The sequence below is a fragment of the Oncorhynchus masou genome, chromosome 32 (assembly GCF_036934945.1).
Source record: "Oncorhynchus masou masou isolate Uvic2021 chromosome 32, UVic_Omas_1.1, whole genome shotgun sequence".
Lineage (NCBI taxonomy): Eukaryota > Metazoa > Chordata > Actinopteri > Salmoniformes > Salmonidae > Oncorhynchus > Oncorhynchus masou.
In genome coordinates this window covers 84728742-84749356 of record NC_088243.1, presented here as the reverse complement: position 1 = coordinate 84749356, position 20615 = coordinate 84728742, and the positions used below count along the sequence as shown (strand labels likewise).

The 20615-nt window shown below is 39.6% G+C and overlaps 1 protein-coding gene across 3 annotated transcripts in view; it reads right to left on the bottom strand.

The window, feature by feature from the left end:
* The window catches only part of LOC135526725 (septin-8-A-like), a 32643-nt gene that overhangs the window by 3192 nt on the left and 8836 nt on the right, over nt 1-20615 (bottom strand). Inside the window, exons 7-10 of one of the 3 annotated variants that reach the window (XM_064955337.1) lie at nt 18394-18562; nt 17879-18011; nt 16864-17045; nt 14748-15094 (exon numbers count right to left, since the gene is read on the bottom strand). In XM_064955337.1, the coding sequence (XP_064811409.1) occupies nt 15091-15094; nt 16864-17045; nt 17879-18011; nt 18394-18562 (488 nt within the window). In that variant the 3' untranslated portion in view covers nt 14748-15090. Of the gene's footprint in view, nt 1-14747; nt 15095-16863; nt 17046-17878; nt 18012-18393; nt 18563-20615 lie in introns of those variants that run through there. The other 2 variants (XM_064955335.1, XM_064955336.1) reach the window with 2 other exon arrangements.

Genomic DNA, 20615 nt, shown 5'->3' with positions numbered 1-20615 from the left:
GCTGGCCATGGCAGAACAATGACTTTCCTGTCTTGCCGGAAATCACGCACAGAACAAGCAGTATGGCAGGTGGCATTGTCGTGCTGGAGCGTCATGTCAGGATGAGCCTGCAGGAAGGGTACCATATCAGGGAAGAGGATGTCTTCCCTGTAATGCACAGCGTTGAGATTGCCTCCAATGACAACAAGCTCAGTCCGATGATGCTGTGACACAGCGCCCCAGACCATGACGGACCCTCCACCTCCAAATCGCTCCCGCTCCAGAGTACACGCCTCGGTGTAACGGTCATTCCTTCGATGATAAATGCGAATCCGACTATCACCCCTGGTGAGACAAAACCACGACTCGTCAGTGAAGAGCACTTTTTGCCAGTCCTGTCTTGTCCAGCGATGGTGGGTTTGTGCCCAGAGGCAACGTTGTTGCCGGTGATGTCTGGTGAGGACCTGCCTTACAACAGGCCTAGAAGCCCTCAGTCCAGCCTCTCTCAGCCTATTGCGGACAGTCTGAGCACTGATGGAGGAAATATGCATTCCTGGTGTAACTCGGGCAGTTGTTGTTGCCATCCTGTACCTGTCCCGCAGGTGTGATGTTCGGATGTACCGATCCTGTGCAGGTGTTGTTACACGTGGTCTGCACCTGCGAGGACGATCAGCTGTCCGCCCTGTCTCCCGTAGCGCTGTCTTAGTTGTGTCAAAGTATGGATATTACAGTGTATTTCCCTGACCACATCTGCATTCCTCATGCCTCCTTGCAGCATGTCTAAGGCACGTTCACGCAGATGAGCAGGGAACCTGGGCAATCTTTCTTTTGGTGTTTTTCAGAGTCAGTATGGGAAACAGTGTTTAAACCCTTTACAATGAAGATCTGTGAAGTTATTTGGATTTTTACGAAATATCTTTGAAAGACAGGGTCCTGAAAAGGGACGTTTCTTTTTTTGCTGAGTTTAGTTGCCATGGCGCCCTATTAGCAGCCTAAGCACAGAGCTCCTGTAAATGTGTACATATTTAGTTGTTTTCTAGGTGTTTTTAATTGTTGATTTTTAAAATAATCTCTTTTGTTTTTCATAACATATACTGGATTATACCTAGCTACAGTATAACATACTGGACTCTACCCAGCTACAGCATCATCACATACTGGACTCTACCTAGCTACAGCATCATAACATACTGGAATCAACCTAGCTACAGTATAACATACTGGACTCTACCTAGCTACAGTATAACATACTGGACTCTACCCAGCTACAGTATAACATACTGGACTCTACTGAGCTACAGCATCATAACATACTGGACTCTACTGAGCTACAGCATCATAACATACTGGACTCTACCTAGCTACAGTATAACATACTGGACTCTACCCAGCTACAGCATCATAACATACTGGATTATACCCAGCTACAGTATAACATACTGGACTCTACCTAGCTACAGCATCATAACATACTGGACTCTACTGAGCTACAGCATCATAACATACTGGACTCTACCTAGCTACAGTATAACATACTGGATTATACCTAGCTACAGTATAACATACTGGACTCTACCAAGCTACAGTATAACATACTGGACTCTACCTAGCTACAGTATAACATACTGGATTATACCTAGCTACAGCATCATAACATACTGGAGTCTACCAAGCTACAGTATAACATACTGGATTATACCTAGCTACAGTATAACATACTGGACTCTACCAAGCTACAGTATAACATACTGGACTCTACCTAGCTACAGCATCATAACATACTGGAATCAACCTAGCTACAGCATCATAACATACTGGACTCTACCTAGCTACAGCATCATAACATACTGGACTCTACCAAGCTACAGTATAACATACTGGATTATACCTAGCTACAGCATCATAACATACTGGAATCAACCTAGCTACAGCATCATAACATACTGGACTCTACCTAGCTACAGTATAACATACTGGATTATACCTAGCTACAGCATCATAACATACTGGAGTCTACCAAGCTACAGTATAACATACTGGATTATACCTAGCTACAGTATAACATACTGGACTCTACCAAGCTACAGTATAACATACTGGACTCTACCCAGCTACAGTATAACATACTGGACTCTACCTAGCTACAGCATCATAACATACTGGACTCTACCTAGCTACAGCATCATAACATACTGGACTGTACTGAGCTACAGTATAACATACTGGAATCAACCTAGCTACAGCATCATAACATACTGGAATCAACCTAGCTACAGCATCATAACATACTGGATTATACCTAGCTACAGTATAACATACTGGACTCTACCAAGCTACAGTATAACATACTGGAATCTACCTAGCTACAGTATCATAACATACTGGACTCTACCTAGCTACAGTATAACATACTGGACTCTACCTAGCTACAGCATCATAACATACTGGACTCTACCAAGCTACAGTATAACATACTGGATTATACCTAGCTACAGTATAACATACTGGACTCTACCCAGCTACAGTATAACATACTGGACTCTACCTAGCTACAGCATCATAACATACTGGACTCTACCAAGCTACAGTATAACATACTGGACTCTACCTAGCTACAGCATCATAACATACTGGAATCAACCTAGCTGCAGCATCATAACATACTGGACTCTACCTAGCTACAGTATAACATACTGGATTATACCTAGCTACAGCATCATAACATACTGGAGTCTACCAAGCTACAGTATAACATACTGGATTATACCTAGCTACAGTATAACATACTGGACTCTACCAAGCTACAGTATAACATACTGGACTCTACCCAGCTACAGTATAACATACTGGACTCTACCTAGCTACAGCATCATAACATACCGGACTCTACTGAGCTACAGCATCATAACATACTGGACTCTACCTAGCTACAGCATCATAACATACTGGACTCTACCAAGCTACAGTATAACATACTGGACTCTACCTAGCTACAGCATCATAACATACTGGACTCTACCTAGCTCCAGTATAACATACTGGATTATACCTAGCTACAGCATCATAACATACTGGAGTCTACCAAGCTACAGTATAACATACTGGACTCTACCTAGCTACAGCATCATAACATACTGGACTCTACCAAGCTACAGTATAACATACTGGATTATACCTAGCTACAGTATAACATACTGGACTCTACCAAGCTACAGTATAACATACTGGACTCTACCTAGCTACAGCATCATAACATACTGGACTGTACTGAGCTACAGCATCATAACATACTGGATTATACCTAGCTACAGCATCATAACATACTGGACTCTACCAAGCTACAGTATAACATACTGGACTCTACCTAGCTACAGAATAACATACTGGACTCTACCAAGCTACAGTATAACATACTGGAATCTACCTAGCTACAGTATCATAACATACTTCATACATAAAAACTATCAGCAACTCGAAAATATAGTATTATTATGCATATATTCATATATAGTATACAAGTTCTGTATTCATGTAAAACAGCACTGGATTAATTATTTATATTCTAATTATTATTCTATTGACTATGGTTTAGTCATATGTAGGTTGCTTTACATACATTTGTATGTATAAATGCACAAATGCATAATCTGTTATACAATGGATGGGTCTATTCCTGGATACTGATTGGTTAAAACCGCATTCCAGCCAGTGTCTATTCCACTAGTTACCACCAGCTAAACCTATGACGTTGAAATATCTATTTACTCTGTTCCATCTCACTGCACAATACACTGTCTCATCAGCCCAGCCAGGTAATTTATAAACTTGATCTCCACTATAAAAAGCATCTGGACATTATATCCCATTTCTTTTAGACTAGCAATTGGTTTTCAACAGCGTAGATTTGTATAAACCTTGCTGTCTGTCTCTTTCACATTTGCAACATTGTTTCAATCTTGAAATTGGATCTCCAGCTGTCCCATAGTAATGAACGTGTTGGGAGTCGGGACGAGACAGACAGGCAGACACCTTTTTCAGCCAGTGGAAATCATGAATCAGCTGGCATCATTTTTATGGATATATACAAAGAAATGTCAATAGATAACAGGCAAAACGAAACGAAATGCAGCTAGTGATTGTGTTAGCTGTGTTGTTGGCTAGGTCTTCTGAACAACACTGTCCTGAAGAGAGAGCACATTCTATGCAAGGCAAAATTGCGCATCATTAGCTCATTGTTATGGATGTATCCAAATAAATGTCACTAGAAAACAGCTCAAACAAACGCAAATGCAGCTACTTTGCTGTCATTCTGGTTGCACTGTTTGACGTGACTGTAAGTTAGCCGTAGTTGGCTCGCTGGCAAGCAAGGGATAAGAACGTTGACAGCCAGTATGGCTATAGAACATTTAAAATGCATGACTGTGTAGCATCCACAGATACAGAACAAAAAGACTTAACGACTGGGTCTATAGATACAGAACAAAAAGACTTAACGACAGGGTCTATAGATACAGAACAAAAAGACTTAACGACTGGGTCTATAGATACAGAACAAAAAGACTGGGTCTATAGATACAGAACAAAAAGACTGGGTCTATAGATACAGAACAAAAAGACTTAACGACAGGGTCTATAGATACAGAACAAAAAGACTTAACGACAGGGTCTATAGATACAGAACAAAAAGACTTAACGACAGGGTCTATAGATACAGAACAAAAAGACTGGGTCTATAGATACAGAACAAAAAGACTGGGTCTATAGATACAGAACAAAAAGACTTAACGACAGGGTCTATAGATACAGAACAAAAAGACTTAACGACTGGGTCTATAGATACAGAACAAAAAGACTTAAGGACAGGGTCTATAGATACAGAACAAAAAGACTTAACGACAGGGTCTATAGATACAGAACAAAAGGACTTAACGACGGGGTCTATAGATACAGAACAAAAAGACTGGGTCTATAGATACAGAACAAAAAGACTGGGTCTATAGATACAGAACAAAAAGACTTAACGACGGGGTATATAGATACAGAACAAAAAGACTTAACGACGGGGTATATAGATACAGAACAAAAAGACTTAACGACAGGGTCTATAGATACAGAACAAAAAGACTTAACGACAGGGTCTATAGATACAGAACAAAAAGACTTAACGACAGGGTCTATAGATACAGAACAAAAAGACTTAACGACGGGGTCTATAGATACAGAACAAAAAGACTGGGTCTATAGATACAGAACAAAAAGACTGGGTCTATAGATACAGAACAAAAAGACTTAGCGACGGGGTCTATAGATACAGAACAAAAAGACTTAACGACGGGGTATAAAGATACAGAACAAAAAGACTTAACGACTGGGTCTATAGATACAGAACAAAAAGACTTAACGACAGGGTCTATAGATACAGAACAAAAAGACTGGGTCTATAGATACAGAACAAAAAGACTTAACGACGGGGTATATAGATACAGAACAAAAAGACTTAACGACAGGGTCTATAGATACAGAACAAAAAGACTTAACGACAGGGTCTATAGATACAGAACAAAAAGACTTAACGACAGGGTCTATAGATACAGAACAAAAAGACTTAACGACGGGGTCTATAGATACAGAACAAAAAGACTGGGTCTATAGATACAGAACAAAAAGACTGGGTCTATAGATACAGAACAAAAAGACTTAACGACGGGGTATATAGATACAGAACAAAAAGACTTAACGACGGGGTATATAGATACAGAACAAAAAGACTTAACGACTGGGTCTATAGATACAGAACAAAAAGACTTAACGACAGGGTCTATAGATACAGAACAAAAAGACTGGGTCTATAGATACAGAACAAAAAGACTTAACGACAGGGTCTATAGATACAGAACAAAAAGACTGGGTCTATAGATACAGAACAAAAAGACTGGGTCTATAGATACAGAACAAAAAGACTTAACGACAGGGTCTATAGATACAGAACAAAAAGACTTAACGACTGGGTCTATAGATACAGAACAAAAAGACTTAAGGACAGGGTCTATAGATACAGAACAAAAAGACTTAACGACAGGGTCTATAGATACAGAACAAAAGGACTTAACGACGGGGTCTATAGATACAGAACAAAAAGACTGGGTCTATAGATACAGAACAAAAAGACTGGGTCTATAGATACAGAACAAAAAGACTTAACGACGGGGTATATAGATACAGAACAAAAAGACTTAACGACGGGGTATATAGATACAGAACAAAAAGACTTAACGACAGGGTCTATAGATACAGAACAAAAAGACTTAACGACAGGGTCTATAGATACAGAACAAAAAGACTTAACGACAGGGTCTATAGATACAGAACAAAAAGACTTAACGACGGGGTCTATAGATACAGAACAAAAAGACTGGGTCTATAGATACAGAACAAAAAGACTGGGTCTATAGATACAGAACAAAAAGACTTAGCGACGGGGTCTATAGATACAGAACAAAAAGACTTAACGACGGGGTATAAAGATACAGAACAAAAAGACTTAACGACTGGGTCTATAGATACAGAACAAAAAGACTTAACGACAGGGTCTATAGATACAGAACAAAAAGACTGGGTCTATAGATACAGAACAAAAAGACTTAACGACGGGGTATATAGATACAGAACAAAAAGACTTAACGACAGGGTCTATAGATACAGAACAAAAAGACTTAACGACAGGGTCTATAGATACAGAACAAAAAGACTTAACGACAGGGTCTATAGATACAGAACAAAAAGACTTAACGACGGGGTCTATAGATACAGAACAAAAAGACTGGGTCTATAGATACAGAACAAAAAGACTGGGTCTATAGATACAGAACAAAAAGACTTAACGACGGGGTATATAGATACAGAACAAAAAGACTTAACGACGGGGTATATAGATACAGAACAAAAAGACTTAACGACTGGGTCTATAGATACAGAACAAAAAGACTGGGTCTATAGATACAGAACAAAAAGACTTAACGACGGGGTATATAGATACAGAACAAAAAGACTTAACGACAGGGTCTATAGATACAGAACAAAAAGACTGGGTCTATAGATACAGAACAAAAAGACTTAACGACAGGGTCTATAGATACAGAACAAAAAGACTTAACGACGGGGTCTATAGATACAGAACAAAAAGACTTAACGACTGGGTCTATAGATACAGAACAAAAAGACTTAACGACTGGGTCTATAGATACAGAACAAAAAGACTGGGTCTATAGATACAGAACAAAAAGACTGGGTCTATAGATACAGAACAAAAAGACTTAACGACAGGGTCTATAGATACAGAACAAAAAGACTTAACGACAGGGTCTATAGATACAGAACAAAAAGACTTAACGACGGGGTCTATAGATACAGAACAAAAAGACTGGGTCTATAGATACAGAACAAAAAGACTGGGTCTATAGATACAGAACAAAAGACTTAACGACAGGGTCTATAGATACAGAACAAAAAGACTTAACGACTGGGTCTATAGATACAGAACAAAAAGACTTAAGGACAGGGTCTATAGATACAGAACAAAAAGACTTAACGACAGGGTCTATAGATACAGAACAAAAGGACTTAACGACGGGGTCTATAGATACAGAACAAAAAGACTGGGTCTATAGATACAGAACAAAAAGACTGGGTCTATAGATACAGAACAAAAAGACTTAACGACGGGGTATATAGATACAGAACAAAAAGACTTAACGACGGGGTATATAGATACAGAACAAAAAGACTTAACGACAGGGTCTATAGATACAGAACAAAAAGACTTAACGACAGGGTCTATAGATACAGAACAAAAAGACTTAACGACAGGGTCTATAGATACAGAACAAAAAGACTTAACGACGGGGTCTATAGATACAGAACAAAAAGACTGGGTCTATAAATACAGAACAAAAAGACTGGGTCTATAGATACAGAACAAAAAGACTTAGCGACGGGGTCTATAGATACAGAACAAAAAGACTTAACGACGGGGTATAAAGATACAGAACAAAAAGACTTAACGACTGGGTCTATAGATACAGAACAAAAAGACTTAACGACAGGGTCTATAGATACAGAACAAAAAGACTGGGTCTATAGATACAGAACAAAAAGACTTAACGACGGGGTATATAGATACAGAACAAAAAGACTTAACGACAGGGTCTATAGATACAGAACAAAAAGACTTAACGACAGGGTCTATAGATACAGAACAAAAAGACTTAACGACAGGGTCTATAGATACAGAACAAAAAGACTTAACGACGGGGTCTATAGATACAGAACAAAAAGACTTAACGACGGGGTCTATAGATACAGAACAAAAAGACTGGGTCTATAGATACAGAACAAAAAGACTTAACGACAGGGTATATAGATACAGAACAAAAAGACTTAACGACGGGGTATATAGATACAGAACAAAAAGACTTAACGACTGGGTCTATAGATACAGAACAAAAAGACTTAACGACAGGGTCTATAGATACAGAACAAAAAGACTGGGTCTATAGATACAGAACAAAAAGACTTAACGACGGGGTATATAGATACAGAACAAAAAGACTTAACGACAGGGTCTATAGATACAGAACAAAAAGACTTAACGACAGGGTCTATAGATACAGAACAAAAAGACTTAACGACAGGGTCTATAGATACAGAACAAAAAGACTTAACGACGGGGTCTATAGATACAGAACAAAAAGACTGGGTCTATAGATACAGAACAAAAAGACTGGGTCTATAGATACAGAACAAAAAGACTTAACGACGGGATATATAGATACAGAACAAAAAGACTTAACGACGGGGTATATAGATACAGAACAAAAAGACTTAACGACTGGGTCTATAGATACAGAACAAAAAGACTTAACGACAGGGTCTATAGATACAGAACAAAAAGACTGGGTCTATAGATACAGAACAAAAAGACTTAACGACGGGGTATATAGATACAGAACAAAAAGACTTAACGACAGGGTCTATAGATACAGAACAAAAAGACTGGGTCTATAGATACAGAACAAAAAGACTTAACGACAGGGTCTATAGATACAGAACAAAAAGACTTAATGACGGGGTCTATAGATACAGAACAAAAAGACTTAACGACGGGGTCTATAGATACAGAACAAAAAGACTGGGTCTATAGATACAGAACAAAAAGACTGGGTCTATAGATACAGAACAAAAAGACTTAACGACTGGGTCTATAGATACAGAACAAAAAGACTTAACGACTGGGTCTATAGATACAGAACAAAAAGACTTAACGACGGGGTATATAGATACAGAACAAAAAGACTTAATGACGGGGTCTATAGATACAGAACAAAAAGACTTAACGACTGGGTCTGTAGATACAGAACCAAAAGACTTAACGACTGGTTCTATAGATACAGAACAAAAAGACTTAACGACGGGGTCTGTAGATACAGAACAAAAAGACTTAACGACGGGGTCTATAGATACAGAACAAAAAGACTTAACGACTGGGTCTATAGATACAGAACCAAAAGACTTAACGACTGGGTCTATAGATACAGAACAAAAAGACTTAACAACAGGGTCTGTAGATACAGAACAAAAAGACTTAACGACAGGGTCTATAGATACAGAACAAAAAGACTTAACGACAGGGTCTATAGATACAGAACAAAAAGACTTAACGACAGGGTCTATAGATACAGAACAAAAAGACTTAACGACGGGGTCTATAGATACAGAACAAAAAGACTGGGTCTATAGATACAGAACAAAAAGACTGGGTCTATAGATACAGAACAAAAAGACTTAACGACTGGGTCTATAGATACAGAACAAAAAGACTTAACGACAGGGTCTATAGATACAGAACAAAAAGACTGGGTCTATAGATACAGAACAAAAAGACTTAACGACAGGGTCTATTGATACAGAACAAAAAGACTGGGTATATAGATACAGAACAAAAAGACTTAACGACGGGGTATATAGATACAGAACAAAAAGACTTAACGACTGGGTCTATAGATACAGAACAAAAAGACTTAACGACAGGGTCTATAGATACAGAACAAAAAGACTGGGTCTATAGATACAGAACAAAAAGACTTAACGACGGGGTATATAGATACAGAACAAAAAGACTTAACGACAGGGTCTATAGATACAGAACAAAAAGACTGGGTCTATAGATACAGAACAAAAAGACTTAACGACGGGGTATATAGATACAGAACAAAAAGACTTAACGACTGGGTCTATAGATACAGAACAAAAGACTTAACGACAGGGTCTATAGATACAGAACAAAAAGACTTAACGACTGGGTCTATAGATACAGAACAAAAAGACTTAACGACTGGGTCTATAGATACAGAACAAAAAGACTGGGTCTATAGATACAGAACAAAAAGACTTAACGACAGGGTCTATAGATACAGAACAAAAAGACTTAACGACTGGGTCTATAGATACAGAACAAAAAGACTTAACGACTGGGTCTATAGATACAGAACAAAAAGACTGGGTCTATAGATACAGAACAAAAAGACTTAACGACTGGGTCTATAGATACAGAACAAAAAGACTTAACGACTGGGTCTATAGATACAGAACAAAAAGACTTAACGACGGGGTATATAGATACAGAACAAAAAGACTTAACGACGGGGTCTATAGATACAGAACAAAAAGACTTAACGACTGGGTCTGTAGATACAGAACCAAAAGACTTAACGACTGGGTCTATAGATACAGAACCAAAAGACTTAACGACTGGGTCTATAGATACAGAACAAAAAGACTTAACGACGGGGTCTGTAGATACAGAACAAAAAGACTTAACGACGGGGTCTATAGATACAGAACAAAAAGACTTAACGACTGGGTCTATAGATACAGAACAAAAAGACTTAACGACTGGGTCTATAGATACAGAACAAAAAGACTTAACGACGGGGTATATAGATACAGAACAAAAAGACTTAACGACTGGGTCTATAGATACAGAACAAAAAGACTGGGTCTATAGATACAGAACAAAAAGACTTAACGACGGGGTATATAGATACAGAACAAAAAGACTTAACGACAGGGTCTATAGATACAGAACAAAAAGACTGGGTCTATAGATACAGAACAAAAAGACTTAACGACAGGGTCTATAGATACAGAACAAAAAGACTTAACGACGGGGTCTATAGATACAGAACAAAAAGACTTAACGACGGGGTCTATAGATACAGAACAAAAAGACTGGGTCTATAGATACAGAACAAAAAGACTGGGTCTATAGATACAGAACAAAAATACTTAACGACTGGGTCTATAGATACAGAACAAAAAGACTTAACGACGGGGTCTATAGATACAGAACAAAAAGACTTAACGACTGGGTCTGTAGATACAGAACCAAAAGACTTAACGACTGGGTCTATAGATACAGAACAAAAAGACTTAACGACGGGGTCTGTAGATACAGAACAAAAAGACTTAACGACGGGGTCTATAGATACAGAACAAAAAGACTTAACGACTGGGTCTATAGATACAGAACCAAAAGACTTAACGACTGGGTCTATAGATACAGAACAAAAAGACTTAACGACGGGGTCTGTAGATACAGAACAAAAAGACTTAACGACTGGGTCTATAGATACAGAACAAAAAGACTTAACGACAGGGTCTATAGATACAGAACAAAAAGACTGGGTCTATAGATACAGAACAAAAAAGACTTAACGACGGGGTATATAGATACAGAACAAAAAGACTTAACGACAGGGTCTATAGATACAAAACAAAAAGACTGGGTCTATAGATACAGAACAAAAAGACTTAACGACGGGGTATATAGATACAGAACAAAAAGACTTAACGACTGGGTCTATAGATACAGAACAAAAAGACTTAACGACAGGGTCTATAGATACAGAACAAAAAGACTTAACGACTGGGTCTATAGATACAGAACAAAAAGACTTAACGACTGGGTCTATAGATACAGAACAAAAAGACTTAACGACTGGGTCTATAGATACAGAACAAAAAGACTTAACGACAGGGTCTATAGATACAGAACAAAAAGACTGGGTCTATAGATACAGAACAAAAAGACTTAACGACAGGGTCTATAGATACAGAACAAAAAGACTTAACGACGGGGTCTATAGATACAGAACAAAAAGACTTAACGACGGGGTCTATAGATACAGAACAAAAAGACTGGGTCTATAGATACAGAACAAAAAGACTGGGTCTATAGATACAGAACAAAAATACTTAACGACTGGGTCTATAGATACAGAACAAAAAGACTTAACGACTGGGTCTATAGATACAGAACAAAAAGACTGGGTCTATAGATACAGAACAAAAAGACTTAACGACGGGGTCTATAGATACAGAACAAAAAGACTTAACGACTGGGTCTGTAGATACAGAACCAAAAGACTTAACGACTGGGTCTATAGATACAGAACAAAAAGACTTAACGACGGGGTCTGTAGATACAGAACAAAAAGACTTAACGACGGGGTCTATAGATACAGAACAAAAAGACTTAACGACTGGGTCTATAGATACAGAACCAAAAGACTTAACGACTGGGTCTATAGATACAGAACAAAAAGACTTAACGACGGGGTCTGTAGATACAGAACAAAAAGACTTAACGACTGGGTCTATAGATACAGAACAAAAAGACTTAACGACAGGGTCTATAGATACAGAACAAAAAGACTGGGTCTATAGATACAGAACAAAAAGACTTAACGACGGGGTATATAGATACAGAACAAAAAGACTTAACGACAGGGTCTATAGATACAAAACAAAAAGACTGGGTCTATAGATACAGAACAAAAAGACTTAACGACGGGGTATATAGATACAGAACAAAAAGACTTAACGACTGGGTCTATAGATACAGAACAAAAAGACTTAACGACAGGGTCTATAGATACAGAACAAAAAGACTTAACGACTGGGTCTATAGATACAGAACAAAAAGACTTAACGACTGGGTCTATAGATACAGAACAAAAAGACTTAACGACTGGGTCTATAGATACAGAACAAAAAGACTGGGTCTATAGATACAGAACAAAAAGACTTAACGACTGGGTCTATAGATACAGAACAAAAAGACTTAACGACTGGGTCTATAGATACAGAACAAAAAGACTTAACGACTGGGTCTATAGATACAGAACAAAAAGACTTAACGACTGGGTCTATAGATACAGAACAAAAAGACTGGGTCTATAGATACAGAACAAAAAGACTTAACGACTGGGTCTATAGATACAGAACAAAAAGACTTAACGACTGGGTCTATAGATACAGAACAAAAAGACTTAACGACGGGGTATATAGATACAGAACAAAAAGACTTAACGACGGGGTCTATAGATACAGAACAAAAAGACTTAACGACTGGGTCTGTAGATACAGAACCAAAAGACTTAACGACTGGGTCTATAGATACAGAACAAAAAGACTTAACGACGGGGTCTGTAGATACAGAACAAAAAGACTTAACGACGGGGTCTATAGATACAGAACAAAAAGACTTAACGACTGGGTCTATAGATACAGAACCAAAAGACTTAACGACTGGGTCTATAGATACAGAACAAAAAGACTTAACGACGGGGTCTGTAGATACAGAACAAAAAGACTTAACGACGGGGTCTATAGATACAGAACAAAAAGACTTAACGACTGGGTCTATAGATACAGAACAAAAAGACTTAACGACTGGGTCTATAGATACAGAACAAAAAGACTTAACGACGGGGTCTATAGATACAGAACAAAAAGACTGGGTCTATAGATACAGAACAAAAAGACTTAACGACTGGGTCTATAGATACAGAACAAAAAGACTTAACGACGGGGTCTATAGATACAGAACAAAAAGACTGGGTCTATAGATACAGAACAAAAAGACTTAACGACTGGGTCTATAGATACAGAACAAAAAGGCTTAACGACAGGGTCGCATCTCTGGCAACCAAACCGATAGAACGAACGACCAGCAATCAGCTGCATTGGGGAGCAACCTTAAATTTGTGTCGGGACTATATCTCGTGGAAAGATGAAAAAGTATGAATAAATTCATCAAAATACACTTTTTTTTAATGAAAAAAAATAATTGGTAGCTCATTGTGTAAAATATATCCTCCAAAAAATCTCTTCTCTGGCCTTATCACTTAATTAATACACACAAACAAATTAACACACACACACACGCACACACACACACACACACACACACACACACACACACACACACACACACACACACACACACACAGTTCACAGTCAATATTTAACGCAGTGATGGGTAGAACTATATTAGCCTGGAAGGCAAGCTCTTGCTGTTTCATAAGCAGTTTGGAAACCAAGATAGAGCTATACATTCTTTCTTCCGAGCAACAGTATCACAGTCCTAGTCATGTTTCTGCTGGGGATAAAACATGTGTTACGTTTCCTGGTTTTAATGTCTATGTGCGTTTCAGATGGTAGATTCAGATGGACACATTCACACCAGGAACGTAAAACAACATACGCTAAAAGTTATCATAACTGAGTCCACAGGTTTTGTTTTTACACGTCTTGTGGAGTCAGCACTAGAGAGAAAGTCTGCGTCCTGAATTACACCCTATTCCCTATATAGTGCACTACTTGGCACTTATCAAAAGTAGTGCACTATAGAGGGAATAGTGGGCCATTTGGGATGCAATCTTTGATCTCCAGTGCTGACTCCACAAGACATGTATACTGTAGGGAATAGGGGGCCATTTTGGACACGGGTGTGAAGTCCACTGTGTAAGGTCATCGTTCTGATCCTTGAATACAAAGGGGCTCACAGCCAACGCATCATCATCACACACATTTCTCTCGCTCGCTCTCTCACATGTCGTGTCAAAGAAGTGTCATCGGGGTCCATTCATACAATTTGAGAATGAAATAGTCCCCGAAGCTAAAAAAAGTGAAGATAAAACATGTCCCTTGTTTCCATGGTGATGAAGAGACACATTCCTGGTTGCCTTGGTGTTGCCGTGGTGCCACGAATCAACTGAAATAAAGAAAATATGGCAAAAATATGGTAAAAGGAACATATATAGAATTAGATGAGTTGAAAATCAACAGAAGAAAATAGTATGCAAAACAAACAAAATAATTTGAGAATAGTGTGTTAACAATGATCGCGATCATTTCAAAATTATGGATGTTTCCGTTTTACAGATCGAACCAAACCGTTTTATGATCTGTGCATCTTCACGCAAAGAAAGAAAACAGGGACCATCTCTCTACGAATAAAATGAACTGGTTATAATGTGAAATGTGGGAACTGTCCAATAGTGGGCACTATACAACCTCCACATGAACTTGGTGAATCAGCCAAGTCTATGGTGTCAGCAGAGTCATAGTCAATAGTTATATTTCCTCACACTTTCTCCTCCTCATCAGTGTGCTGTTTAACATGTCCTGTCATTGAGACTCTATGAAGTTAAATGTCCAACAGATCTCTCTTTGGTCTGAGGAGAGAGATCATTATTCCATTACAATACACAGATTGACATCGGGATAGAAATACAGACGGAAGCTTGTAACCACTGATATTCTTATTTGCAAGATGTCTAACTCTGAACTGAATAGACTACCATCTAAGATGTCTAACTGAACTGAATAGGCTACCATCTAAGATGTCTAACTGAACTGAATAGGCTACCATCTAAGATGTCTAACTCTGAACCATCTAAGATGTCTAACTCTAAACCATCTAAGCTGTCTAACTCTGAACCATCTAAGATGTCTAACTCTGAACCATCTAAGATGTCTAACTCTGAACCATCTAAGATGTCTAACTCTGAACCATCTAAGATGTCTAACTCTGAACCATCTAAGCGTCACCCACAGACAAGGCTATGTTTCTGGTAGCACCCAAACAGTGAATGACACATACAGTCCACAGCCTCTGTGATAACACTCGCTACATATGACTGGTGTTATCACAGTCTAGTCAGATTTGTGTTATCATACACTGAGGCTGTGAGAGAAGACTAGTGTTACCCTATCAATTGATATTGTGTGTAGCTCAACATCAGTGACCCAGCCTAGCGGATATCGAGACTGACAGATCGCGCTATGCAGAGACGGTCTGGTGGTGGTGGTGTGTAGTGTGTGTGTGTGTGTGTGTGTTATTGTGTTTGTATGTGTGTGTGTTGCAGAACCACAAGCATCAGGCGGTCAGGCGGTGACAGGGCAAACTGTGACCTCCTCCACTGTCTGGGAAAACAATGTCAGACTCAATCCGTCCCCCGTATCACAGTTTCCAAGCCAAGATGTCTCCTGGCACTGTAATGCTATATCATTAGTCACTTCCTGACTGCAACTGTGCGAGTGACAGTCCCATAGAGACAAGCAGAACACTAGGCCAGAGCTTCAGGGCTGTAGTGTCTGCTACTATAGCGTTTGATCAGTTGAACAGACAGACAAAGAGAGAGACAGAGAGAGCAAGAGAGAGAGAGACAGAGACAGAGAGAGACGGACAGAGAGAGACCGACAGACAGACAGAGAGAGCGACAGAGAGAGAGAGACAGAGAGAGACAGAGAGAGACCGACATACAGACAGAGAGAGAGAGACAGAGAGAGACTGACAGACAGAAAGACAGACAGACAGACAGACAGACAGACAGACAGACAGAGAGAGAGACAGAGAGAGAGACAGAGAGAGAGAGAGAGAGGGAGACAGAGAGAGACCGACATACAGAGAGAGAGAGAGACAGAGAGAGACCGACAGACAGAGAGACAGAGAGAGACAGACAGACAGACAATACGTACCTCTTCTTGTCCTTTCTGAACGGTTGTGAGGATCCCTGTAGAGACTGACCCATCAGCGTCTCAGCTGCCACCTTCCTCCTGTTGAAGTCGTTCATATCCTCCTCCAGATCGCTCCTCTTCTCCTCCAGATTCCTCTTCTCCTCCTGATGCATCCTCTTCAGCTGCTCAAACCTCTCTTGGAGCTGGATTGGAAGGGTTGGTATAACATGGTAACATATAGGCTCTATGTGCTTTAACGTGTGATAATACAGACAGGGGAACATCCAGGGAAATGTCTCGGACCGCTGCACTGAACAAACAGCTCAAACTAAAGGAAAAGGCTCCAAACTGTCGATATGACAAGTAGACACAGTCACAAAATGCCCTGTTACGTTATGACTGTAGACACAGTCACAAAATGCCCTGTTACGTTATGACTGTAGACAGTCACAAAATGCCTTGTTACATTATGACTGTAGACACAGTCACAAAATGCCCTGTTACGTTATGACTGTAGACACAGTCACAAAATGCCTTGTTACATTATGACTGTCGACACAGTCCCAAAATGCCCTGTTACGTTATGACTGTCGACACAGTCCCAAAATGCTCTGTTACGTTATGACTGTAGACACAGTCCCAAAACGCCCTGTTACATTATGACTGTAGACACAGTCCCAAAACGCCCTGTTACGTTATGACTGTAGACACAGTCACAAAATGCTCTGTTACGTTATGACTGTAGACACAGTCACAAAATGCTCTGTTACGTTATGACTGTAGACACAGTCCCAAAACGCCCTGTTACATTATGACTGTAGACACAGTCACAAAATGCTCTGTTACGTTATGACTGTAGACACTGTCCCAAAATACCCTGTTACGTTATGACTGTCGACACAGTCCCAAAATGCTCTGTTACGTTATGACTGTAGACACAGTCACAAAATGAGGATGAGTTTGAGTATGAAAGGGAGCAGAACAACATCATAATCTAAACAAGACAAACTCCCAGAAGCACCTTGTGAATGTTTACCTCCCTCTCCTTTACTTTCAGCTCTGCCTCGGTCTCCTTCACCTTGTGGACAAACATCTGTCTCATGTCGTCCTCGTGATGCTGCAGGTCCCCCAGGAACTCTTTCCTCTTGGCCTCATACGTCTCCTGCAGACTGATTTGGTGAGGGAAGACAAGGTAGTTACAGTTAAACAGGCATATGCATGCATCCCAAATGGCACCCTGTTCCCTATTTAGTGCACTACATAGGGAACAGGGTTCCCTGGTCAAACGTAGTGCACTAGGTAGGGAATAGGGTGTCTATATTTCATTGTAGAATGTGTATCACTGTGTCTGACTGCTGTGAGACGTCCATGGGCTTTTGCTCCTGACTGTAGATGTCGTTCCCGGGCCCTGGACATCTAGGTGTTCTGATGCTTTGGCCCTATTTTCACTTCTGACACTGGTCTAATTTCAGTTTATATTCTGCATATTGGATGACAAAAAAGGGTCGACAACCTGCCCACTATGTAACGTTGAACAAGAGCTGGTCTCACCTAAAGGGTTTGTTGTTAGGGTCTGTATCTGTAAATCCCATCTCCTCCAGTTTGCAGCGTCTGTAGAGCTCGTAGTGTCTGGCGTGAGTCTGCTCTCTCAGGTCTTCCATGTTCACCCTCAGCAACATCTCTCTCAGCTTCACAAAGTCACAGTGGCTCTCGTTCTCCACTGATCAACACAACACAGCAGGACTGGGTTATAGGTTGGTTTAATATGGTGACACCTTATAGTTTGAAAGGGACTGGTCATTCAATAGCAAGTTAACAACAATACGCATTTGAGAAAAAAACAATTAAAGTCTTATTTTATATTGGCATTGATGATATGGGTCTCTAGTGATTGCGTAATATCGATGCATTGATGATATGGGTCTCTAGTGATTGCGTAATATCGATGCATTGATGATATGGGTCTCTAGTGATTGCGTAATATCGATGCATTGATGATATGGGTCTCTAGTGATTGCGTAATATCGATGCATTGATGATATGGGTCTCTAGTGATTGCGTAATATCGATGCATTGATGATATGGGTCTCTAGTGATTGCGTAATATCGATGCATTGATGATATGGGTCTCTAGTGATTGCGTAATATCGATGCATTGATGATATGGGTCTCTAGTGATTGCGTAATATTGATGCATTGATGATATGGGTCTCTAGTGATTGCGTAATATCGATGCATTGATGATATGGGTCTCTAGTGATTGCGTAATATCGATGCATTGATGATATGGGTCTCTAGTAATTGCTTAATATCGATGCATTGATGATATGGGTCTCTAGTGATTTCGTAATATCGATGCATTGATGATATGGGTCTCTAGTGATTGCGTAATATCGCTGCATCGATGATATGGGTCTCTAGTGATTGCGTAATATCGATGCATTGATGATATGGGTCTCTAGTGATTGCGTAATATCGATGCATTGATGATATGGGTCTCTAGTGATTGCGTAATATCGCTGCATTGATGATATGGGTCTCTAGTGATTGCGTAACATTGATGCATTGATGATATAGGTCTCTAGTGATTGCGTAATATCGATGCATTGATGATATGGGTCTCTAGTGATTGCGTAATATCGCTGCATTGATGATATGGGTCTCTAGTGATTGCGTAACATCGATGCATTGATGATATAGGTCTCTAGTGATTGCGTAATATCGATGCATTGATGATATGGGTCTCTAGTGATTGCGTAATATCGATGCATTGATGATATGGGTCTCTAGTGATTGCGTAATATCGATGCATTGATGATATGGGTCTCTAGTGATTGCGTAATATCGCTGCATTGATGATATGGGTCTCTAGTGATTGCGTAATATCGATGCATTGATGATATGGGTCTCTAGTGATTGCGTAATATCGATGCATTGATGATATGGGTCTCTAGTGATTGCGTAATATCGATGCATTGATGATATGGGTCTCTAGTGATTGCGTAACATCGATGCATTGATGATATGGGTCTCTAGTGATTGCGTAACATCGATGCATTGATGATATGGGTCTCTAGTGATTGCGTAACATCGATGCATTGATGATATGGGTCTCTAGTGATTGCGTAACATCGATGCATTGATGATATGGGTCTCTAGTGATTGCGTAACATCGATGCATTGATGATATGGGTCTCTAGTGATTGCGTAACATCGATGCATTGATGATATGGGTCTCTAGTGATTGCGTAATATCGATGCATTGATGATATGGGTCTCTAGTGATTGCGTAACATCGATGCATTGATGATATGGGTCTCTAGTGATTGCGTAACATCGATGCATTGATGATATGGGTCTCTAGTGATTGCGTAACATCGATGCATTGATGATATGGGTCTCTAGTGATTGCGTAACATCGATGCATTGATGACATGGGTCTCTAGTGATTGCGTAATATCGATGCATTGATGATATGGGTCTCTAGTGATTGCGTAACATCGATGCATTGATGATATGGGTCTCTAGTGATTGCGTAACATCGATGCATTGATGATATGGGTCTCTAGTGATTGCGTAACATCGATGCATTGATGATATGGGTCTCTAGTGATTGCGTAACATCGATGCATTGATGATATGGGTCTCTAGTGATTGCGTAACATCGATGCATTGATGATATGGGTCTCTAGTGATTGCGTAACATCGATGCATTGATGATGTGTATTCACTTTTCTAGCCCAGACCAATTGATTCTGGGGTCTTGCTCTGCT